The sequence below is a fragment of the Accipiter gentilis genome, chromosome 33 (genome assembly GCF_929443795.1).
Source record: "Accipiter gentilis chromosome 33, bAccGen1.1, whole genome shotgun sequence".
NCBI lineage: Eukaryota > Metazoa > Chordata > Aves > Accipitriformes > Accipitridae > Astur > Astur gentilis.
Window position 1 is genome coordinate 1,358,638 of NC_064912.1, and position 25,208 is coordinate 1,383,845.

At 57.6% G+C, this 25,208-nt stretch overlaps 1 protein-coding gene across 1 annotated transcript in view; it reads right to left on the reverse strand.

Annotated features, from left to right (window-relative positions):
* Positions 1 to 288: 288 nt before the first annotated feature.
* NTN3 (netrin 3) overlaps positions 289 to 25,208 on the reverse strand; it is a 30,749-nt gene continuing 5,829 nt past the window's right edge. Inside the window, exons 2-7 of the mRNA XM_049791065.1 lie at positions 20,845 to 21,840; positions 13,643 to 13,831; positions 8,626 to 8,775; positions 7,600 to 7,653; positions 1,112 to 1,186; positions 289 to 837 (exon numbers count right to left, since the gene is read on the reverse strand). Coding sequence (XP_049647022.1) covers positions 509 to 837; positions 1,112 to 1,186; positions 7,600 to 7,653; positions 8,626 to 8,775; positions 13,643 to 13,831; positions 20,845 to 21,811 — 1,764 coding nt within the window. The 5' untranslated portion in view covers positions 21,812 to 21,840 and the 3' untranslated portion in view covers positions 289 to 508. The remainder of the gene's footprint in view (positions 838 to 1,111; positions 1,187 to 7,599; positions 7,654 to 8,625; positions 8,776 to 13,642; positions 13,832 to 20,844; positions 21,841 to 25,208) is intronic.

The following is a 25,208-nucleotide window of genomic DNA, read 5'->3' on the forward strand; positions in this document are numbered from 1 at the left end:
CTGACCTCCTGTTCCTACTGGGCAAGAAGAAGGGCAGAGAGAGGTCTGACAGCAGCACATTTTTCAGAAAGCGAGGAAGTGGCAGGCCCTGGACACTGGAGAAGGGAGAGCTGTCAACTCAGATGTCAACACCGGGCAGAAGACTTTGTTAAAGGGAAAAGAAAAGCCTAGAAAATGAGTGCTATGAACAGCATGCCCAGAGCAGGACACCAATTCCCTTCAAGCTCCTTCAGATGACAGGCACCCACGGGATCTCGCTCCGCTTTGCTCCTCATTAAAGGTTTGTCAATACTGCGTTATTTTTAATACACACTTAGAGAAAAAGACCCCCCCACACACACCCACGCGTGCACCCGCACATACAAAGGGAAACCATTGCCAAAATATACACTATAGACAGAAGAGTCCTTTCACACTATATATATGTACAGAGTCTCTGGGTGCAGTCTAGCAGTGCACAGCCGGGCTGAGGCTGAGCACGGCATGGGACGGGATGGGTGGAAACCCCTCAGGGCTTCACGCACTTCCCTTTCTTCTCCCGCCGCTGCAGTTTCCGAAGGCGGCGCGTCCAGGCGTCCCGCCACTGGATGACCAGGCTGTTCTTGTCGGCCATCAGTCCCGGCCGGTCAGTGGAGTTTTCGCTGATCCCCATGACCAAGTACTTCTTGCTTATCTGGATCTTGGGGCACTTGCAGGACAGGTCTTTCAGATGGATCCACAAGAAGTTGTCACCGCGCTTGACCCGCTCGTCACGGCACTTGTAGACAGAGAGGATGTTGATGGTGAACTTGGCCCAGTTGGCCACCGTCTCCATTTCCAGGATGTTCACCTGGACCACTGAGGGAAAACAGGGGGAGGCACAGTGACGGGGGATGCTTCGCCTTGCTCCCCGAAGGAAGCTTTGGCAACAGGAACTGCCTGTCCCTGGCAGCCCCACCTGCCTCATCCATTGCTCCTTTGGGAGGCCTGATTTGGGGACGTCTCTCCATGCTGGGTGCTCCCCATCCCCTGGGACATCTGCATCTCCCCCACCCACGGTCGGCCTGTGGCCAGCCCTCAGCTGCCTCTGTGGCAAAGCCCAGCATGGCCCAGGGAGGGAGGAAGTCCTTACCATAGTCTTTCTTGCAATACTTCTTCATGTTAATCTTGTAGTTGCCCTTGGCTGGCTTGCAGTAGGAGTCACAGTCTGTGGAGGAAGAACAGAGGGTTGAGCACTGAGGGGCTTGAAGCATGTGGGGTCCCGTCCCACCGCAAGGGAAGGGGGAACAGGGCAGAGGGGACAGCAGCGAGACCCAGCCTGGCAGAGGGTGGTGGCTACTCCACATCCCAGCACCCTCCAGAAGGCTCCTGAGCCAGGGCCTGGGCTGCTGCTGGGGATGGGGGTCCAGTGAGTCCAGCTGCCCCCCCGGCAGCTCACAGGGGCTGGGGGCTCAAGTCCCATCATGAACACTGACACTACATCAGCTGGGAAGAGAAACCAAGTGGCTTTGAGCCCATCGAGCAGACTGTGTCACCTCCTGTGCTGATGGTAATGGTGTCCTGCAGGATAAATCAGCACAGAGGCGGTGGAGGGAGCCTGGGGACTCTCTTCCAGGATGCAGAAGGGGACGGATGGGAGAAATGCAGGTGAGGTGACGGTGGCCACCATGGAGAGCGGGCAGGAGCCATGGCCAAGGAGAGTCAATCAGAACAGTTGTGGCCACACAAACCTGGACGACGTGGAGAAGAGGGGACTCAGCACCAATGCCACTATCAGCCCTGCAGGGAGGGGACCCAAAGGAAGGTCTGACCGCAGGCCAAGGGGGTTGTGATCCTCAGGGGTGACTCAGCCCTCAGGGCCTGGGGTGGTGGGAAGCATCCTCATGGGGCAGCCCCTCCAGAGACCTGCACCTCACCGGTGTCCCCAAAACAGGGAAGGGGACTCAGGCCAGGGGGAGCAGGTGGGTGGGGGAAGCAGCTCTGCTCTGCCAGGTCGCTCCTGCTGCCCAAGCATCCCCTGCTCACGCTGCTCCAGAACAGCTGGGGAGGCCACCAGGCTGTCCACCCCACGCAGCATCCCTCCCTGCTGTCCCCCAGCTCTTGGGAGAGACTCATGTCCTCAAGGAGGCTTTTTTTTGTGCACTTCTAAAGACCCCAGATTTGCATCTCAAGCAGAGGGAGGGCAGGGAATGCCTCTTTCCTTCTCCCCAACGGCTTTGATCCCAACAATTGCCTGAAGCAGCCCAGTTCTCCTCCTTTCTTCCCCCTGCCATCTTCCTTTGAACATCTCAATTTGTCTCTTTCTAAATGGCATGTTTTTTCTAAGCCCATCTTTCTTCTTTTCTCTCCCCCTTGCAGGTTCTCTCTCCAGCTTGGCCCTGCATCCCGGGACAGAGCCAGCAGTCCCTGAAGTTGTCTTTGTTTGTGGGTTGCCACAGCGATCGCAGGGGATGGAGGCGAGGGTCTGGGGGAAGACAGGGAAATAACAGCTCCCTGTGCCAAGGCAGGAGGAGAAAAGAGGAAAGAAAGAAGCCCAGGAGCATGAACTTGCCCTGAGCTCTGCTGCTCTCCTTTCTGCCCGGCTTCTTTTTATCGAGGACTTTGTGCTGCCTGTTCCAAATTTGTCATCGATAGAAGTGGCGCAGCACGAAGCTAATTCTTGGCAGAGGGGGGTGAGCCCTAATTCTCGTCTCTCCCCCCCCCCGTGCTGCTGCGCTGCCCCTCTGCCTGGGCTGACAGAGCTGCCCTGGCCCTGCTGCATCCCCTGGGACAGCGGTGCTGGCTGCAGAGGGGACGCGGGGTCCCCCTGCGTGGGGTGGCTACTGAGTGCACTGAAGCTTTCGGCCACAGTGCTGAAGGTGCTCCCGTTCCTGGGATATGCCACAGCCCCATCCTGGATACTGCTGCATGCCCTGGGACATGCTATGGCCCCATCCCTGGCACAGTGCTCCGTCTTTTCTTGCTACCTGAAGGGCACTCCGAAAGGGAGCTCCCACCTTATTTTGGGGAGTGCCCAGCAGGATGGGTGCCCTTTTCCTCCCCAAGCAGAGCGGAGGAAGCTGTCTGTGTGCCGAAGCAACCGCCCTGGCATGGATGGGCTACCAGACATTTTTTGGGGGGATGGGTGCAGGGCATCCCCCTCCTCACCCACCACAGGGTCCAGTTTGGGTCCTGGCCCTGCGCAAGCCTTCGGTGAAAATGCAAGACCACATGAATTTGCGGTGCTCCCACCACTGGAGCAAGAGCTGGGAGCCATGCCACCACAGCAGTTTGCCAGCGCCACAACATGCAGGGCCAGGAGCGAAAGGAGTGGCCGTGGGGCATGGAAACCATCCTGCAGCTGGCATCGGTCACAGCTTCACCATGGGCACTAGGTGCCGTGGTGGAGGAGGGTGGCACGAACCAGAGTGTCCACCCGGACAATGGCCAGGGTGGCTGCCACACGGTACCGAGGCCACACTGGTGCTGAGCCCATGGGTGGCGGGCTGATGGGTGGTGGGACTGGGCTGCAGGGCAGCCTTGGCCAACCTACCACCCACCTCGCTCGGCAACGGGGAAGAAAGAAAGGTAAGAAAAGCAGAAAGAAAACCAGTTAACTGCCCTGGGCTCCTGCTCATGATTAACATCATAAAACAGTGATTCCAAAGAGTCAGAAAACAGTACTGGGAATCAACAATTTGGGATTAGTTTGGGGATTTTTTTAATCTCGGCTTTGTGCTGAGAAACATTCCTCAAATATAAAATCAATTCCTGCTCAATTTATGTAAAAAACTTGGGAAGAAAAAAAAAAAAGACCAAATAAGTCGAGAGTTTCCCTTCCTTGCCTTTGAGCACAAGGCCTCCATCACCACATGTGGGGCGAGTGTGGGTGCTGTGGCTGGTGAAGTGGCCAGGCGAGGGGTGCCAGGGCTGCCGCCCAGCTCAGTCTCCACCTGGGGGGGGCGCAGCTGGGTCCTGCCCGCACCTCCCCAAACCGCCTCTCCTACTCAGGGTCTCAGCCCCCCACCGGGACACAGCTACGGACCACAGCTCCATCCTCCCATGCCTGCCAGGGTGCCACATGGCAGGTCGTTGCTTTTCCCGCAGGCAGTCCCGAGGGAGCCTGCCCGCGGCTCTGCCTGCCCTTCCAGCCCAGCTGGGCAGCGTGCTCTCTGTCCACCCCACAAAACCATCAGAGGAAGCTGGATGGCCTTCAGAGAAGCTGCTTCAGGAGCACCTCTCCCCTGGCAGCTCCCAGGGCATCCCCCATCTTCCCAGCTCCCTTTTAAAGTTCCCAGACGTGGTGCTACACACGCTGCAGGGTAGTGGAAAGATCAAGTTTAGTCTCCACCTGCAGCCACCCTCCTGCCATGTCTGTGCAGCCTGACAGGGCAGCCAGAGCCCCGTGGAGGGGCTGGCAGAGACCCACCCCAGTCTGAGGCTGTGAAACTGCACCCGCAAACCCTGAGACAATGCTGCATCCCCTGGGATGCCTTACAGTCCCATCCCAAACACTGATCCATCCTTGGGATATGCTACAGCCCTGTCCTGGACACTGCTCGGTCCTGTTTGTGTCCCAGGGGAGCTCTTGGCCCCCCTGGCCCCACTACAGCCACGGCACAGGCAGTCCTAGCTCCCGGCTTCGCCCTGCGGCCATCTCTCACCAGTACCACCATAAAGCTTCCCTACACTGATGGAGAGACCCATAACGGCGGCAGACTCGGTAAATGCTGGCGAGGGGTGGGACCCTCCACGGCCATCAGGGTGATGGCTGCCACGGGCGTGCGCCCACCGAATCGCTGCCTGCTGATGCCCGTCTGGCATCGGCCTGTGGTGCAGGCAGTAGTGCCGTATGCACGGGCAATTTCTCTGCTGCCGGCAGGGAGCCGGCACGTGGGATGGTTGGACAGAGCGGGGCAAGCACCGGGTGAAGCCGCACGTGTGCGGGAGGAGGCAGTCAGAGAGCCACCAGCCCGACACGGGCATCCCACATCTCTGGGGGGGAGCATGTGTGAGAGGCGGCAAGTTTGCACATCTGGTTTACTTCTCCTCGCCTTGAAAAAAAGAAGGAATATTTTGTTTTAAGAGAGATGTAACTTAATTAGGTGTTATGGCTGCAAATCTTTTACTGCTGACTTTGAATTCCTTTAAAGCCCTGTTTTGCGCTCCACAAGTTTTGTTAATTCTGCTAACAGGGAACAAGGATTTTTTTTTTTTTTTTTTTCCCCACTAAGTGGAAAATATTTCAAGATAATAATAATAAAAATTACGAGAAGTGGACCCGGGACATTTTGCTGCCGAGCCAGTTGGCCGCTTGGGCAGAGGGATCAAAGCCGGACCTCAAAGGCTCCAGAAGGTTGGAAAAGCAAGAGAAAGCCGGGAAGGGCAATGCAGAGGATGGCAACATCAGTGAAAAGCCCGGACACACCCAGGGATGGGACCCCAGCAGGGAGGAGGATGGGGAAAGGGGGGGAAGCCCAGCACCTGAGCATGGCAGCCCCGAACAATGTCCCCCTGTTCCCGCAGCCCGGCACCTGCTGCCAGAGGCAGGGAGGGAGGGGGGGGAATGGGGGGAAAAGCATCTCAGAGGCAGCCTGGGGTGGGAGGACCGTGGGGCACTGGGGGTCTGAGAGCCCCCTCGGGGAGTGCCCTGCTTGTGGAAGAGCCCGGAGGTTCCTAGGGGAGAGGGGTGCAGGCAGGGTGCAGGCAGCAGGCAGGGTGCACCTCTGTGGCCAGCCCTGCCTGCAGCACAAGCACACCGGAGGCAGGGTACCCCAGGCAGAGTTGGGCAAGGTAGGATCACCTGCCCCATCTCTGATCCCCCCCAGCAAAGGGGGGAGCAGGACCACAACCAGGTCCCCTGCTCCACTGGCGCAGACTCTGGGCAGAGGTGAGCTACTTTGCGTTAAAGATATTCAAGCTAGAAGCCAGAAATCTTAAAACAGCAAACCCACAGATAAAACTAGAGGCAGTTTAAGGCAGACCTGCTCCACTAAAACAAAGTAAACACCCGGGTGTCCAGTGAGTGCCATTTATTTTTACGCAGCTGAAATTATCAGACATCACTCTAAGACTGTTCCTATTTATAAAGCACTGGAGGGGAGTCACCTTGATTAACTCTGCTCCATGTGTCACTCTCTGTTTGCAACAAAACCGTCCAAATCCCCCTTTCCCCTCCCCCTTTGTTTTCCTTTTCATAAAGCCCGGTGTTCCCAGCTCCCTCCCTCGCACCAGGCAGGGCAGGCAGGGCAAGCAGGGCAGGCAGGAGTAGAGGTGGTGGTGGTCTGCCCCATCCTGCGCAACCTCCCCAACAGTGTTACTGTCACAGACAGCTCAGCTCTTACAGTCGTCCCACTGTGCAAGACGCACACTCCACCAAGGAACGGCTCTCCTCCGCTGCCACAGCGTGGAATGAAACCTCTGCCAGATCCACGCAGGGCTGCTCGACTCACATCCCAATAACACCTCCTGTTGCCCAGCCCCTCTGCAGAGCAGGGTCGGGAGGGCTGAAATGTGTCCGTGGGTGCTGGGCTGTGCAGCACGCCCAGCCTCTGCGTCAATACATGTGATCTGCATGCGTACAGGGGCCAGGACCGCTCCGCAACGAGCCGAGCCACCAGCCTCCTTCCACACATCTCGCCCCTCCACTCCCATCCACACACTTTACTCCTTCCATAGCTCCGTATCTTTGACACCCCTTGTTCCAGTCCCCCTCCTACAGGCACCGAGTACATGCAGGTGGCTGCAGGGGCCATGCTGGAAGATGTTCCCAAAAGGCTGAGGAGCACATCACAGGCACGCACCAGCCTGGGAACGGGCTGTTGGCAATTTCTACCCGTAAAGTGGGGTGGCTGTGGGAAGGAAAGCTGGGGAGAAGGATGCACGCAGGGCACCGGGTCTCCATGACCCAGCGCAGGCTCGCCTGGGATGGACGTACCCTGAACGGCACAGGGAAGCTCCTTGTTAAATATGGGCATGGGGAGCTGGAGGTGCCCCTGCTGTCTTCCCAGGACCACATGCCATGGGATGGAGTGGAGGATGGTGCAGGGTGTCTATTCCCCCATGCTGGCATGCAGGAGAAGACCACGGTCTTGGGGACTGCCAGGTGAAGGGTGGCCCAAAGAGGAAAAAGGCTGCTTCCTTCCCTAGCTTCTCCCCCCCAACCTAAATTGGGATCCCTCCAGAGGGATAGACAGTGGGATGGCTAGGAAGAGCCACGCTACGGTGCCGACGGGACTGTGGAAGGAGATGGAGGAGAGAAAAGCTCTGCTACGGTCCCCTCTGACACACAGCCACGTGTGCCTCTGAAGACCTGGCCTGGCATCAGCACAACCCATCCGCTCCCACTGCTGGTGACCACCACGTAGGGCACAGAGGTGCCAGGAAGGTAGAAGAGATGACAGGGGGTGGCTGATAGAAGAGGGGCAGTCGGGGAGGAGTTACAAAGCAGCTGCTTTACCTGTCTGGCATGGCATCTGCTGGGCCACATCCTGCAGTGCCAGGGTAGGCTGAGTGTGGCGGTGACAGGACAGGTTCTGGACTCAACCCTTCTCCCTGGTGTGCTGGGGAGAAGGGAGGTGGGATGGGATGTCTCTGGCAGGGCTGGGGCTGTGAGCTCAGCCCAGGATGCGGAGCACTTACCTGCAGGCGCTTCCGTGCTGGTGACCAGGGAGGTGGGGTTGATGGCAGGGATCTCTGGAAGGGAAAGTGAGAGATGTCTTAGGGAAAAGGGATCCCCAGTCTGGGAATGACACCTGGGCAAAAGCCCTCTGCAAGTGGGGTACAGAGGAGATTTTGTGGGTCACCTCCAGCAGCTCACTAAGAAAGATGATAGGACGAGTCTGACCTAAATGTTGCAGGCCACTAAACAGACCTAGAGATGCCCAAACTGAGCTCAGTCAATCGGGACAGGCTGAGATGCTGGAGCCCCCCAAGAGCCCTAAGTTGCTGCTGCAGAGGATGTGCTTTAGGGACGGATGCTCTCTGGGTGCTCAGCTCATCTGAACTCAGTTTGGGCATCAGACAGATGCTCGGCTGATCGGTGTGTGCTCCAGGCTGCACAGCACAAGGATAAGCGTGGACAAAGACAACACTTTCTTGGGATGGCTGGTGACAAAAAATGGGGGAAATTCTGTCCTAACCCCAAATCTGGGGAAGAACAGAAGGAGAGGAGCCAGCCCCGCCAGCTCACCCCCACTGCCACAGCTCCGGCAGTGCCAGTAAGTTGTTCCTCTGCTGCTTGGGTCAAATTCAGACCCACTGCAACAAAAAACACTGTTTTATGCTGACCACAGGATCTAGCCTTGCCCCAGACCTGACCACACTCAGGGCTTAGCTGGGTGAGGAGGTCACCTTGCCGCAGCTGAAGATATGACCTAGCAGAGCTGTTTCAGCCAGCTGGAAGCGCTAACCCAAGGGGTCTTTCAGAGCCTCCTGCTCTGAGACATGTGAAGCACGGGTGGCCCCAGAAGGTGACCCAACTGTCCTAACTTGACCATGTCCTGGAGGACGTCCATAAGGATGGACACCCTCTCATCTCAGCCTCCCACCCACTACAAGCCACCCACACACGGGTGGGGCACCGAGAGGCACCCACTGAAGCCAGCCCAAGCAGAGCATTCCCCAACGTGGGTCCCCAAGTGCAGGGCAGGGCACGGCAGCACTCACTGATGCAGGGGGCCACTGGTGAGCGGCTCTGCTGGTAGCCCTTGGCACAGCGGTTGCAGGTGAGGCCGGTCACGCCGTCCTTGCACGGGCACTGCCCTGTCGTCTGGTTGCAGGTCTTGCCAGCCGCGCCGACAGGGTGGCAGTCACAAGCTGGGTGGGAGAGAGAAAAGGTTACGTGAGAGGTGATGCACAACGCAAATCCCAAACTGGACCCAACATGCCGCCCCTGGAGAGGCAAGGAGAAGGTGGGTCCTTCCAGCACACCAGTGGAAAGTAGCTGCTGGGGCTGGCACAGCCAAGACACACGGGTCCGGACGTGGCCCCGTGTGTGCTGCAAGCAGCATGGGCAGGAGGGCAAGCGGATGAAGGGCTTGGCTAGGGTACAGCCTCCACTGATGGGGATGCTCAGAGTGAACCCCTGGAGACCCCACAGCTCACACAGGCACCTGCAGCTTCCAGCTGGCATTTAAGGTCTGGACACCAACAGAACAACTCCTTCCTGCCGGCTTTGCCATGCAGCTGCTCTGGGGACAGCCTGGCATGTACGCAGGCAGGAGGAGGGATTTCCATGGGCAGCCCCACGCCTGCTGCCAGCCTTGTCCTGTGCAAGCAAAGGGAGCGGGACTCATATGGGGCAATGTAAACCCTTGTCCATGGCCAGGGTGGGACTGAGGGCACTGCAGGGACAAAAAGTGGACAGATACCTGCCCGGGTCTACTCTTCTCCCACCTCATCCCCAGGGCGATGTTCCTGTCGCAGCAGTAAACGGCATTTTCTCCACTTGCTCCCCCACCTCTGAGCTTTCCAGTCCACAGAGCTGATCCAACACTGAGCCTTTACACAAACTTCAGCCTTGTTTTGGTCTTAGAATGGTCTGAAGTGGATCTTCTTGATGCTTCCCAAGCTCTTTAGCTTCAAAACCCATCCTGCCTCCTGGAAACCCCAATGAAAGGATGACCCCATGGCTTTCCACCACAGCCTCCCCAGGGAAAAAGCCACAACTGAGGTGGGTAAAGTTGGGTGTCCATCCTCAGGACAGACCCAAAGTGACTCTCCATCACACAACGCTGGATGACGGACCCACCAGGGGTTCCCTATGAGGAGGGGTGTGGGAAGCAGATGCTCACTCAGGAGAGGACCTTCCCATCTGCCTGCCCAGGACTGGACTGGCTATGAGATGGAGGGGGTTATCTTGGCCTCCATCAGTGTAAGAGTTGAACGTGATTCCAAAGCAAAACAAAAACATCCCCCCCTGCCTGCCCCCCTGATGTTATCGTTTCCCTAATTTTCACCAGATGGGACTGGTGGGAGCACCATGGCACTGCTCCTGCACGGCCAGAAACCAGAGTGAGCAGCCTCTAATGGGGACCAGATGCTTCATCCTTATCAGATCTTGGCTGGGACTGGAAGCGGACGTCTTTTTGACAAGGATATTTTGGGGGCTCAGCTGTGATAACAAATGGCAGTGAGCGAGGGAGTCTTGGCATGACGTAGGGCTGTCGGAAACACGGGGTCTTTCTTCAGTCACAACAGGCTTGTCTCCTGCCAGGGCGGCCGGCTCTCCCCAGTGAGCCAGGCTTTCCCAGCTCTCCTGCAAACACCCGCTGGCAGCTCACCAAGGACCCCCAAAGGCCCTGAGATCATGGGATGGTCCAGCCCTGGACTGCAAGGAGCAAAGCCAGCAGCGGTGGTCCAGTGCTTGGCCAGCCTCAGATGACCCATGGGAACAGCACCGCTGCTTTGCCTGGAGGAGAACATCGGCTTTACCGCCCTCTTTTGAACCACTATGCTCTGGGACATTTCAGCTGCTCCAGTTGTATCCTGATGGTCTCCCTATGCCTACTCCACAGGGCTCTTCTGTGTGGGCTTGGCTGGATCCTGCAGCACTTGGAGGAAGCAGGTGCCTTTGACAAGCTGGCAGGTACACCTCTTGGAAACCATCCATTGCTTTGTCTCTTTTCTGCTAGCAAAGCCTTAGGTTTCTGTTCGTGGGGCTGGGCATGAAGCATCACCCATCCTCATCACCACCTGTGCTGGAAAGAGCAGCCCAGTGCCACCAGCATCACCCTGGTGCTGCCCTGAACAAGGGGCTCTCACCCCACCATTGGTGCTTGGAGTGCTCCCAGGGCCGCAGCACTCATCTCCAGCCAGCGAAGTCCAACCCACCCCAGAGCAGCTGGGCACAAGCCCTGCCAAACACCCGCTCGTCTGGGAGACATAACCGTGCAGGGAGAGCTCAGAGGTCCCTGGAGCCATCACTCCTGCTCTGCATGCACAGGGACAGACAGTCTGTGCCCTAAAAAATTTATGGCCAAAGGCACGCTTCCAGCAAAGATTTAAACAAGCGCTTAGCTTCACACATTGTGGGTAATCTCTTGGGCCCCAGCAGTGTATTCCTGGTGTAGAGTCTAAGGATGGACATAAATCTCAGCACAATCAGAATCCAATTCATCTAAGCAGATCCCTCTTCATGTGGTGGAAGAAGGCTTTCAATGACTCTTGATGTTTTACCTGGATCAGCAATCAAGGCAGTTTTGCTCATCTTACGTCCGCAACAGATAGGTGTCTTTGGGAGATGAGCTTGGTCTCTGTCAGACCACCCTCTGGCCCCTCACCCCACCGTGGTGGGACTTCCTGAAGTCCCATGAAAATCCATTGCTCCTTCGTGCTCTTGATGGGAAGAGCATCCCAGGCAGCACTCAGTCCTTACCCCGACCAGTCCCACACCCCAGCATACCTGCATCTCACCATGCCAGCTGTAGCATCTCCATCCCTCCTTGTCCTGACTTGACCCACAGAGGGGGGCTGGCTGGGGGACCCCATCCTGGCACCAGAGAATGCAGGTGCCAGGGGCACAGTGCAGCTCCATGCCCACTGCCCACACACCGAGCCCTGCTGCTCGCAGTCCTGCCGGTTGCCAGGATCTGGCCCACAGTGCTTGAATGGTGGATTAAGTCACTAGCTTGGAGCTTAACTCACCGAGCTCTGCTTGCCAGAAAGCATGTCTTGCACCTAATATTGAGGGTATTTTTGCGTCTTAAGGCTTAGCTGCTACTGCTTCACCAGTTTTCATTGGAGAAAGCTCATGGTTTACAGCTTTGTTTAAATTACAGGGATTAATGCACAGCCATTCTTTATTTGACTTTTCAATTACCACCATTGAATTAATCCTGTAGGTTGTTCTGCCTTTTCCATGCTCCCAGTTTTCCGTCTCACAGCATCCAGCGGTGACGCCGGCTGTTGGCGGGCCGGTGGCTGGAGGGAAGAGCTAACCTCCCTGCTCGCCGGTTGGTGGCTGAGGGCTCCGCTCAGTTGCCAGCAGGAGATGCAGGCTTGCACAATCTGCAGTTGATATTTTTGTGCCTATTTCAAAGATGTTGCATCCCAGCACAGACGAACCATGGTTGGATAGCTATTTAGTAACATGCTTTGGGGTTTGTTTAAATAAAATGTAATAGTCCCTGGCCTTTGGGCTAGTATTTTGCCTTCTGAATATGAACCGAGCTTCATTTTTAGCAAAATCTGCCATTGCTGGGATGCTCAGCTTCTGCCCTGGACCAGTGCTGCGGTGGGTGCAAAGACCTTTGTTCAAAGCTGCAGATGTCAGTTCACAGCAGCCTGCTTTTAAGATCTGCTGTCATGAGCCTTGCTTTTCCTTTTCTTTCTTTTTTTTCTTGCAGGAGTGCAGGTATCTGAGCTGTAGGTACCAGACTCATCTTTGGAAAAACCAAGCCCAAACTGTCTTGTCACATCTCCATGAATTTATATATCTCTCTGGCAGCTCCCATTCATGGCACTGGGCAGGCAGGCTCCCAGGTGCTGGTCCTGCTCCAAGGAGCTCCCAATCCCAACAGATCCACCACTGGATAAGTACAAGAAAGGGGTGGAAACACTCTCTGCTTTACTGAAGGAGGGGCAGCCAAAGAAGCAGAAGCATCAGGGATTTTATTATTAACTTGGTTCCCTAAGGCAGAGCCAGGAACTGGCTCCCAGACCCAGGGTACCGCCTTTACTGCCAGATCCTCCTCAACATATGCACCGTAGCAGGGGACGGCCCTCATGCACATGTTCATCTGGCTAGGCTGAACCTTTGCAGCATTTCCAAACCACGGGCAAACCCTGCCAGCCCTCCGGAAGCGGCACCCCCCGGTCCGGGCTGGCAGAGACCTGCCCGTGGCTTGGCAAGGGGACGGGCAGGGGCAGGAGGTTTGTCTGTGAGGGGGGGACCTGCCGCAGCACCCCACTCTTCCACTCTGCCACAGCCCGGGCATCACTCGCTGGTGTTTCTCCCACACCAGCGGCATCAGCCCTCACCATGTCCCACCAGCTCCTGGGCGCGCCGGGATGCTCTGCCACCCCGTTCCCCTCCAGAGGAGCCACCTTGAATCCGAGACGCTTTCCATCACCTTAATGCTCCACAATTACTGCCCTGCAAGGATGGTGGAGCAGGACTTGCTCTGACGGACTGCAGGCTGCTGCCTGCATTAGGCAGGTGCAGGCAGATGGAGGTAGCCAGGGCGCCTCTGCTTCCTCCATCCTCAGCCCTGAAAATGGAGGGACCTGAGCCACAGCCCGGGTAGGAAGCACTGCGCCCACAGTGTCCCCAGTCCCACAAACCCGTACCCAGCTCCGACTTACTTGTCGAGCTGGGCCGTATTCAGTTACCCTTCTCCCTGCTTCCAGCACCTAGCCAAATCTTGCTTGCTTTATTTATTATTATTTTTTTGGTAAGTACTCTCTTCCCTGGATGGAGCAAAAATTGAGACCTCAATGCCCAGCATAGAAGCGGCACTGGGGACTCCGGGTCCCTCAGGGAGGCGAATGCCTGCAAGCCTTCCACTTTGCTTGGGATATTATCGGGTAATTTTGGTAGCAAAAGTAGAAAGAGCAGGTAAAGCAAAGGGGAGCAGAAACCCCTCGTGTGGGGGGGGGTTGTCCCAAGGTGGGGAGGGAAGAGCAAGGAGACCAAGAGAGATTACATCACCTGTGCTGCCTGCATGGAGACGTCCCAGCTTACCTTTGCAGGCCTTACGGTCTGTGATGGACTTGCTGAGGTCGCGGTAGAAGCCCTCCTTGCAGTAGTGGCAGTGCCGCCCTGCGGTGTTGTGCCGGCAGTTGAGGCAGACGCCGCCACTCTTCCTGCCCGAGAGCTTGTACAGCTCCATGTTGAAGCGGCAGCGCCGGGCATGCAGGTTGCAGTTGCAGGCTGCAACGGAAGGTGAGAGGGTGAGGACTGGAGGTGAAACCTGGGAGCCCCCCTGGGTGGGCTGGAGCTGCCCCGGTGCCCTCCGCTGCTGCTGGGGGCGAGGGCTGCCTGCACTGGGGGAGTGGGACGGGCAGGGCACGGCACGGCACGGCACAGCCGGCCCCAATGTGGCGTCCAGATGTGCAGTATCTGCCGCCCCACAGGACCGGTGCCGGGAGGTCAGGACGGAGCAGAAAGGGCACGTGTAGGGATGGGGCACCGCTCGGCCGAAGGCAGGCAAGCGCAGGATGGAGGGGTGCAGCCGGGGGGTCTGGCAGTGCCAGCTGGGCACTTGCAGCCCCACTGTCCCCCCTGCCCCTTTCCTGGCAGCCGGCTCCGGTGACAGAGCCCAGCCGGCCTTTTGGCAAGACGAACCGCCTCGTGCCAGGGGGTGTGACGGTGTTGCCCCTGCTGCCTCACAGGGTGCCATCCTCAGCATCACCAACGGAGCCCCCAAATTCCTTATATTTGAGACTCTACCCTGTGTGCATGTGCACACACACAAAGAAGCCCACGTAGCAACCCATGTGTGCACATGCACAGATGTGTGCGCGCACAAATGTGCACAAGCACACACACAAGCTCACGGGCACACAAGCATGTACATGTGCACATGCGTACACACAAATGCGCACAGAAATATCCACATACCGTTACACGTGCACACACATGTGCGCACTAGCACGCACACAAATATGCATGCTTACATCTGCAAGCATGCATATTCATAGACATGCTCATGTGTGGGCATACACACACATGCACGAATATGCATGCACAGATGCTCGCACATGTGCGCGCTCCTGCAAACACACACGCACGCTATTTTTTCATTAGCCACAGGAACTGCACAGCCCCCCCCCCCCCCGCCCGATTCCACGTGTGCGAGATAAAAAGGCAAAGCCATGCCCGGTCCTGCTTAACACTCTCACAAAAAGATAATGGGAACAAGATTTCCTTCGGCAAAATGCGGCGCCCTCCTCCCCCAGCCCCGGCCCCCTCCCCGTGCCGGTAAATTGAGGTTGGGTGAGAGTTTTTCCAGGCGTACTGTGAAATTCATTAACGTGTCAGCCCAGATTTAACTGCTTAGGCCTGGCTTGGCGGTCGTGTGAAGTTGCTTCCCCCCTGGCCAGGAGCGCCGGTGGGAGCTTCAGCCCACGCAGATCAAACACTCCCTCACCCGCCTTGTTGCTCTGGCCTCCGAAACGCTGGGGTAAGAAAGCTGGAGCAAACTCAGGCCCTTAAAAAAAGAGCCTTTTCGAAGGCTTAGATAAGTTGAGCAAAAGGTTGGTGCCGGCCTCAGTGCTGCCGGCACCATGCGCTCAAACCTCAGCTCCCCCCGGAGCTCCCCCGTGTTATGAGATTAGTGTAAAAATCACATGGCAGGCATCAAAATAACACTCCGGTGTGGTGGTAGGTGCCTTTAGGGGCTTGTGCCTTTTGAGCTCTTTTTTTTTTTGCCCAGTGCCAGTGAAAAATAGGGACTTTTGAGGCAAATTCTGACATGGGGCTAGGCACTGGGATGCATCGCCTGGAGGGAGGGCAGCAAATACTGCCCATGGTCACAGGCAGCCTAGAATGCTGCCATGCCAGGGATGCTGCTGTGCCAGGGGTGCCGATGCTCAGCCGGGCTTTGCTGGGGCCAGGAGAGATGCGATGAAGTACTCCGACATCCAGGCTGCTCTTGCACTCAGGAGATAACGGGACAGAGACAAGCGGGAGTGGTTTGTGCTGCTGAACCGAGGCAGCCACATGTAACTGCAGCAAAGGAGCTATTTTTTGGGAGTAGAGGTGCCTCATTATTCCCTTGCATCACTGAAAGACCAGTTGGGTCACCCCAAAAGGCAGTTTTGCTGTCCCCCTGGGAATGATCAGGGCCACCCCCACGAACCCTCGGCATCCTCTGGGGAAGGAAAGGGGACGGCAGCCCAGAGAGGCGGTGATGGGCAGCGGAGGAGAAAGGTCAGGTAAATGATTTGCTGCCCTCGGCGCGGGTCCCTCTCTGCTTCCAGTTTAATTGGTGAGAGAATAACTGGCCAGGCCCTTTTCGTGGCATCACCCACCCTGCCACAGGCTGGGGGCCCTCCCGGCTGGCACGTCCCCATCAGCCCTGGGGCCATCCTTCCCTGGGAACACGCTGCAGATCCTCCCAGCAGCCAGATTTTGGGGAGAAACCTCCTCTTCCTGCCCCATATCGTCCCCTCTGCCTGCAGGCAGTGATGCTGCCCGCTCTGGGTTGGCTTAGCAGGAACCAAGCCAGGATTTTGGCATGATCCCGGCCAGCCGACATGGTGACCTGGCTGGGCTTGGCCATGCTGGGATGGGTGGCTGTCCCCTGCTCGGGGACAGGGCCACACCAGCACGCGTGACCATCCCCTCACCCCCCCAGCGCAGCCATCCGGCACTAATCGGGGCAGACGGGTCCCCCCTCTTACCCAGCTAAATACTTGCACTGTTCCTCAGCGCCGACTCGGTTGCAAGCTCTGTCTGTCTCCCGTTAATCACTAATTAAAGGCTTGAATGTTCCCTGCTGTTTGGGGTATTAATAAGAATTTAATTGCACAGTTTGGGGCTAATTACGTGGTAGCTCGCTTCCGCCCTTGTACAGTATGCCCAATTAAACAATCATATGATCAATTAAACAATCACAAGATCTAATAATTTGCAATAATAGACTAATTAAATGTCGACACCTTGCAATGGAGCAACCTTCTATCCCCCTTTTGATGGTATTTGAACCCCTGCCCAGGCCCTGGCCGCCCCACAACCTTTTCTCCTCCGGGCTGCTGCGGATGGAGGAGCCCAGGGCGATGGCACGAGGCGGTTTGGGGCAGGGATGCCAGCGCAGGACAGGCAGCGCCATGCACTGGGGCACATGCATGGCAGGTGATGGAGCCTACAGGGCAGGAGGGGGGGCTCGCTGCCCCTACAAGTTCCCTGGGAATAATTAGCAAAGGCAGCCGGCTCAGCGAAACCCTAGACCGGCTGCTGCTGCCAACCCACAGCGGATTCGAGCTACGCCCCTGCTTTGGCTGGAGGAGAGCCCAGCCAGGACGGCGGGGCAGGATGGGGCTGCACCTCCGCCCCAGGGATGGGAACCGAGACTAGAAAAGCCCCTTCCCTCCCATCTGGGCTGCCCCTCCATCATGGGGAAGATATTTGGAGAGAGGGGCTGGGGCTTGCACCTCTACCGCCAAGGAGTGGGAGGAGAAGCAGAAGTAGAGAGCCCTCCCCAAGAGGCTGCGAGCTGAGAACAGGGGTGCGAGGGACAAGGCTGAGCCACTCCAGCCCCATCCTGGCAGGAGCAGGACTCAGGATAGTCAGACAAGGGTTAATCTCCTCTACCGCGGTGGCTGCCTCCCCCCCTGCACCCCAGATCCACTGGGATGCTGCACCCCATGGGGAGCAGGTGCCCAGGCAGGGGTGGCAGGGGGATGCTGCCCACTTGCCTACCTCCAAAAGCTATCACCTACCCCAAATCACTCCCCGCTGCTCTCCCTGAGGAAGGACCGTGGCTGGCGCTGCTGGGAACCCACCAGTTTCCAACACATCTGCTGGGGAGAGGGCGAGGAGCACCCCGCTGCGGGGGATGCAGCAAGGGAAGGGGTTGCAGATGTGACCGCCAACAGGCCACTGGCAGCACAGGTCCTGCTCCACAGGGTAAAACAGCCCAGGCCAGCTCGCTGGGGGATCGCTGAGATAATTTTTGCATGGGAAACACCAAGACAGAAAAAGAAAGCAAACACGTACAGGAAGGGGCAGAGGGGAAAGCACATGGGATACTCTAAATCCCATCACCGCTCTGGGGATTGGTGTTTTCAGGCATTGGCATCCCAGATCGATCGCCACAGTCCCCCAGCCTGAAGCGGAGGGAGCAGCAGCCAGCAAGGTCTTCCCAGAAGAGCACAGCCCCTTCCCTGCCGAGCCCCCCGGATCAAAGTGAGCCCCGTGCATTATCCCGGTGCTCCGGGGAGTGCTCCCGCCGTGGCGGCCACAAAGGGAACAAGAGCTCCCGCATTACCAGCGAGTGCATCAATTACTTCCAGTGGCTGCCTTGTGCTAATCCGCTTCCCCCCTCCTTCCCCAGGCCGGGTGTTTTCGGGATGGCCTGCTGAGGGGGTGACTGGGCTGCCCCAAGCAGCTCCGCATGTGCAGGCAGGGACCGGCAGCAGCGGTGGGAAGGAGGAGGCGTGAGTCTGCAAGAATAAAGCTAATGCATCACATGGGGGGGCTCGGGATTTCGGCGATCCTGCTCCCGCTGGCTGCTCTGCCAGGATTATCCTTCACTGAGCTTGACCCAGGCTAAAAGCTGGAGACGCACATGGATGGGGACACGTCTCTCTCTTTCCTGCCCTTCTCTTTCCCCTGTTCTGGGCAGGGCACACCAGAAGGTACAGAGAGCACCCCAATATTGGCAGGGCAAGGTCCCCGCAGGAACGCAGCCCTTTTGGGGTATCGGGAGAGCCCCCTGTGCCTGTGGACTGCTGGCACTGCTCTCTAACCACCAGGCATGGGGCCACGCACCCTGCGGCACGGAGCTGGCACTGTGCCCTCTTGCCAAGACAGCAGCGTGGCAAATCCACTGTCACCGTCCTGGCTGCGGCATCCCCAAACCTGCCTGCCTGCCAAAGTCACAGTGACTCCTGTAACACCACAGTGTGGCGATGTCCCTGCGAATGCCACGGCCACCCTACGGCAGCCTGGTGGGGTCGCGCCCTGTGCCGATGCTCAGACCTCAGGTGTCACTGAGCTTTTTCACCTCTGCATTTTCGCACACCAGCCAGACACAGAAATTCTTGTGAAATAAGAAAAGTTTGTCCTTGCCTCCAGCTGCGTGGATGGATGTCCCAGCACCGTGACATGGTGCAGGACATCAGTTTGTCCCCATGCTGGAGCAGGCAGAGACTCCCATGCACTGGAGGTGGACAAACCCCCTTGAAGGGCGCTGGGGAGCACAGAGCCAAGAGGTGACATCCCAACACAACCTGAAGCTGTACCAGCCCCATGGCTCCACCTGGATCCACTTTTGGGGTGCTGCAGCCCCCGAACCTTGCCCCTCAGCTGGCACTGGGTTGCAAAGCTCCTGCATCCATCCACCCTCCTCCTCCTCACCCCTCCTCAGCCACGCACGACCATCCACCACAAGCCAATATCACCGATGCCCGGCCGCAGGACAGAGTCCGAAACCCTGCAGCCCCCAGGCTGAGCAAAGGGAACTTCCCGGGCGGCCTCTCCTTTTAATTGGTGCTAATTGCTGCGTCTGTTCGTGCTGGCTGGGGAGATGTCATTGTTGAAAGGCACAGAGGGGAAGGCTCGGGGAGCTAATCCAGCTTTCAGCCGCTAAGCCCTTCGGAGGCGGGTGATGGAGAAGCTCTTTCAGGTCCCTTCAGAGAGGGCACAAAGCCCGAGAGGGGAAAGGGAGAAAGAAGGGGAGCAAATCAACAGGAAAAACTACTTTCACACGCAGCTCGGGGAAGGGTCTTTGTGCACAGGGCTTGTCAGGGGGGAGCTTGAAGGGACCGCGCTGCGCCCCCCACCTCCTCTTCCCTCCCTCGTTTATCTTTTCAGCCCATCTGCCAAAAGGGTGATGCTGCTGGGGGCAGGGATGCTCAGGAGCAGGGCCCTGAGGAGCAGGACCCTCACCCTGCAATGGACAAACAAACAGCAGATCTGCAGATGCTCCCCCAAAATAAGCCTCCTCCGGTTTAACCCTTTTTGTGCCAGTAGAGCCACCTCCGCTGCCATTATGCTGCTTCACTGGAGGATTCAGCGGTGAGGCAGATGCGGCATGGGGTGCCACAAGGGAGGCAGACATTGGGTCGGAGTCCTTCTTTTGTCCCAGGGGGTTTCCATGGGTTCACCCACCAGCCAGAGCCCTCCCCTGCCCGACCTGCCAGCATCTGGAGGCAGCAGCTGTGGGCAGGGTGCAGAGCTGAGGGTTTTATTCTGAGCTTTGCTCCAACACTCGTCTTTGAGACAAGTGGGAAAACACAAGGGCTGACACATTCCCACAGGGCATGAAGATCCAGCACTTGCTTTGAATCCTCTGCCTTTTTAGCCATTCTTAGAAGAAATCTGCTGTAACATATATATATTTAAGCCGACAGCTGGGATCTCAACAAGACATCGATCACAAATACTAACAAGTCCCTCTGACCTCTGGCACATCCACTGAGGCTTTCAGGAGCTGATTAATGGTACGGCTTTCCCTTGTCTCCATCCTCCCGCCACCCCCTGGGACCTGGGCTCCAGTCCAGGAGGAGTGAGAGGCTGTTCCTCCCTCTCCCAGACCTTCACAGGGCTCTGGCATCACCCAACCCCATTCCAAATGAGGGCAAAAGGCAAAAACCTCCACCAAAATCCCACAAAGGTTTTTGAGCGGGACAGCCAAGCAATGCCAGTTTGACGTTTTGGAAATATTTTGTTTCAATGACAATATTTTTAACTCATGGAAACCTTTGCAAGGACAGACAAGCTAAAACCGCCATGCAAAGCGCCATGCCAGACTAAATGCAAATGATAAAATGTTGAATATGGGTATCTCAAGTATTTCCTTAATCTCTGCGAGGTTTTGCTGCCTGCTCCCTACCCCAAAGCACACCTCATAGGAGACTGCCATGATTCCCCCCTCCCAGCCCAGGGACAGCTGGTTTGCTGCCCAAGGGAAACACCCCCAGATGGGCATCTCATCCCACACAAAGGTTTGCTGACCAGCTGGAAGACACCGGTGTTTTTTCAGACAGTTTTGGTGCTTCGGCTCATGGCCAAACCACTGCACCTTCACAGGGGTACCCACAGCAGAGACAGGGCAGATGCTTGAGACTTTCCCAGTCCTCCAGCAAGGGGGATGCTCCCCAGCATCTCTGGACAAGCACACTCCATCGCTTCAGCTCAGCACCCATCAATTCCACCCCCAATGCCCTGTTTTAGAGTTTCAGCCATGGTAAAAAGATAAATATTTAAAAATCACTTACCTAGACACTCATTGGCCTCACGGGCACTGGCCCGTTGCCAGGGCCGGTCGTAGTGGAAGGGCTTGCAGCGGTCGCACTCAGGACCCTCCGTGTTGTGCTTGCAGTCACACACCAGTTTCTGCTCCTTGTCCTTCACACAGCGTGCCGCGTGTCCGTTGCATTTGCAGCGCCCACCGACCTGCAGCTCCCCCACCGCATAGTAATAGGGGGTCGAACTGGTGCCCCCCTCCTCCTCACCGGCATCCCGGCTGCCCAAGTCACGGAAGAGATGCGGGCGGCTGAAGACCACGCGGATGTCGGTGGCTGTCACCCAGTCCTGGAGCACGGGGCTGCTGTCAAAGTCCTGGGCGGATGGTCGCCCATCGAGGGTGCTGAAGGCGATGAGCCCGCCGGTGAGAGGGTAGAGGTCTGTGAGGCCATCGGTGCAAAGGGCCTCCTGCTCGTTCTGCTTTGTGACAGTGGCTTTGCTGGGCTTGCCATAGATCTTACGGCACTGTGAGGAGTAGTATTGGTATGGCACCCAGGTCTTGCCATAGTCCATGGACTTGAGGATGGCGGTAGACTCGGGCCGGGGCGAGCAGAACTGGAGGCTGACGTAGACCACCTCGAACTTCTTGCCCAGGGAGAGGGTGAGGGTGACATTCTGGGGTGAGTGGTGGAGGGTCTCCGAGCGCCAACATGTCATGTTGGAGGCAGTGTTGAGATCGGTCAGGTAGGCGGGTGGGTGGGCTCGGCGGGGGTCTGAGGCATCGCAGTGCCGCGTCGGGGGCTTGCCACACGTGCTGGAGGCTTGAACCTCCTTCCCGAAGGCGGCATTGACAAATTCAGGGATGCAGCGGCGAGGAGCGCCGCTCTCGTCATAGCAAGGGTCTGGGGGAGTCTGCTGGGCCACAAAGGGATTCACCGTCTGGGAGAGGCCCAGCATGGTGGTGGTGAGGAGCAGGCGCAGGAGCTGCAGGACCTCCATCCTCCTGGGGCGAGGGAAGCGGCTCCTCCCTGGGGCGAAAGCAAAGAGAGTGAATGGCTCCGGCAGCGGCACGGCCGCAGCAGTGCCCGTGCGGGAAGGCTGGTAAAGGATGGGGAACACCCCCATGTCTGGCCCTCGACCTGTGCCCACCTTCCCACCCCACATCTACTGATGCTCCATTCTGGGAGCAGGGCAGGGAGGCGATTAGTTTGTGCTGCCTTATCTACACCAATCCCTCACTCCTCATCGGGAGGAGTGAAACACCACAGGAAAAGGCAAAAGGAGCTGAGCTTTGGAAGGAAGAGATTGAAATCAGGGTCCAGCCCTTCCCTGGTGTCTTACAAACCGTCTCAGGGGCAACAGGAATACACATGCCTGCCAGCAGCCCTGGCTATCACGCACAGTTCGGAGACCCCTGTCACTGCATGGCTGCCAGGGATTGGTGGTGGGGAAATGCTGCAGAGACCTTTCAGCTGCGACAGTAGCTGCAAACCCCAAGTTATCCAACTGCAGCCCCAAACAGTTCCCACCAACGTGGGAGGAAGAAGCAGCAGCAAAAACACCTTGCGGGTACATTCTGCAACAGGCAGAAGCTTGCCAGGAGGCAGCCCTGGGACTCCTGGGTCCAGCACCACTTTCCCTGTTGTGCCACAGCCCCAGCAGCATCCTGCTGGCCATGGGCTCTGCGGTTTCTCTGAGTCAGGGGCTGGATCCCCTCCAAATCCCACCACCACGCTACCCGAATATTCCCACTGGCAAAAGAAGGTTAGTCTGGCCTCACCCCCGAGAAACCCACGTCTGGGTCTGGCCTGTCTGTTAATGGAGGGAAAGGCAAGGACCAAATGGAGGGCTTGGCTGGGCTCCTCTCCCAGCAGCCGCAGCACAGGGCCAGGGAATGCTGAGTGGCTCCCAGGGGACATGGCTCATCTCCCACATCGCTGGCTTGGAGAGTGGAAGAGGGACTGAAGATCACGCCCCCTCCTGCAGGCTCTGGCTGCAGCAGGAGCATCCCACAAGATGCAGATGGGCCATGCCCCATCCTTATCATCATGCGAGCGGTCACAGCTTACACATTCACCGGAGAACGGCCCCGAGCACTGCAGCTGGTAGTAGACCCCTGTGCTGCCCAGCTGGGTGGATGGCACCAGCCCTGCCAACCCACTTGCTTGGCTGGAGGGGCTGTGCTGAGTGCTGCCTACCCCAGCCACCAAGCCAGGTTCTCTGGCCTCTACCAGCCTATGCCATGGCCAGGGCAGGCAGAGGGGGTCCTCCCATCGTCCCACTAGTAAATCCTTACAGGATGACTTGAGTTTTGCACTTCATGTTCAGGAATGAAGCCCTGTGCCGGCAGCGTGACCCAGCATAGCAGATGCTCTGTGCCCCATCTACAGCCCCCAGCATCACTCCTGCCTGTCCAGCTGCCCACTCCGGCTGAAGGAAGCTGGCAGAGGACAGCCCATTTCAAATGATCCGGAATTTTTTTTTCCCCTTTTGCAAAAAAAAAAAAACAAACAAAAAAAAAAAAACAAAAAAACCCAAAAACAACAAAAAAAAAGGAGCCAGCCCTGGCTGTGGAAGAAAGCTGCCTCTCTCCGGTCTGCCAAACCGCTAATGGGGGGGAAGCTCCTCCCTTCCCAGCCATGCTCAGCTGGACAGCCCATGCCTGCCAAGGGGGGAGCAGGGACAGGAGTCTCAGCCCATCCTTGGACATCTCCCCCAGGACAAATCCTGGGCCTGCCACCTACATGCTGTTTCCTCACTGCTTAATCCTCTGCTGATGGAAAGGGGATGCTCACTACTGAAAAATCGATGGCTCCCTTGGTGGTCTCTGCATCACCCCAGCAGTGCATCCCCTGCTATCTGGCAGTGCTGCAGAGCCTTTCGGGGACACATCAGCCCACGGCTCGGTGGCTGGGCAGCCAGCAGGCAGCAAGACAAGGGATGCTGTCCGCTGGGTGCCCAGAGCACCGAGAACCCCCTACTCGAGGAGTGTGGCATGCAGGCAGGGGCTGTTGGAGCAGAGAGGGGAGCAGCAGGGACATAGCAGTCACCACAGTGGCAGAAGCACCATGCCACAAGCACCAGGCAGTGAAGAGCATCCTCTGCTGCAGGGTTCTGCCACAGGGCTCTGTCAGGAGCCCCAGCACCACTGCACACAGCTGCCTCCTGAGCAGGAGGCAAAGCCAGGGCTGCTGCAAGGTCCCCAGCATATACCTGTCCCGGAGCTGTTGAGTGAAGATAGCACCTGGATAACCCCCCAACACAATCCTGATGGGACCACTCCCAGCACCTGCCTGGTGCTGAGCAGCAAGGCAGAGCCCCTGCCAGCCCACAGGCAGAGCCCTGCTCCTGTACCCAGCTAGGTGCAGCCACCACCACCTCCCATTGCACCAGCCCCAGGGCACTACTATGTACTGGGAGGAGAGAAGAGAAACCCCCAGGGGTGCCACAGCAGCTGCCTCCATCCACTCCAGGGGGACTCAGGATGTACCAAAAAGTACCCACTAAACCCTGCCAAGGCGGAATCTCCTCCACCCATCACCTCCTCTCTGCTATGTGACAGCAAGGGGACAGGAGTAGGGCCATACTCAATTGTGCCACCTGCAAAGGCCTTTCAATTCCCTGTTAGGTAAGACACGAAGGTACAGGCAACCCCCTCCCCAGGGGAGAGAGACAGCACCAGCACCCAGTGGTGGCAAGGGGAGAGCCCAGAGCCAAAGGTGTTATGAGCAGGGCTGGGGCAGCAGGTCTAGGACCTGGGTCAGGGTCACCATAGCTTTTGGGGCACATGGGGGGCACGAGTATCTCCTGCCTGTCCTCCCCACCCTGAAAGGAAACTCTGTCCCTCCCACCAGCCGTTCCAAGGCACAAAGCCTAGCGATTCAGTGCCCAACTTTTTGGGGCTCTGCTCCTGCCGGGGAGCAGCCGCCGGGGAGCCAACGCTCACCCAGCGGCACATCGGTGCTGGGGAGGCAGGGCATGAATGGAAATCATTATCATCCGCGAGACCACACACAGGCACGCACGCTCCGCGCTCGGCTCACCCCATTATCCCGCTGAAAGAGAGCTGGGGCTGGTGGTCTCTGTGGGCCTCACCTCCGTATCGGAGAGGAGGGCAAACTGCAATCTGCTCCCTTTTATGCATATTCAGCGTGACCCCAGGATTGCCGGCAAGCTGCCAGAGAGGCCTGGGAGTGGGTATTTCTCTCCCTGTCCCCCATCTTCCCCCCCCCTTCCCACTTCCCATCTTTGCTGCCCCTGGTTCAGATTAAATGGAGACACTGCTGACTAAGCAGGGAGAAATGGGACGAGGCCCTCGGCACCAAATCCAGCCCAGCACCCGCCTGGATCTAGCACGAGGAGGGACATAAGCGATGGGATGCATCTCCCAGGGACA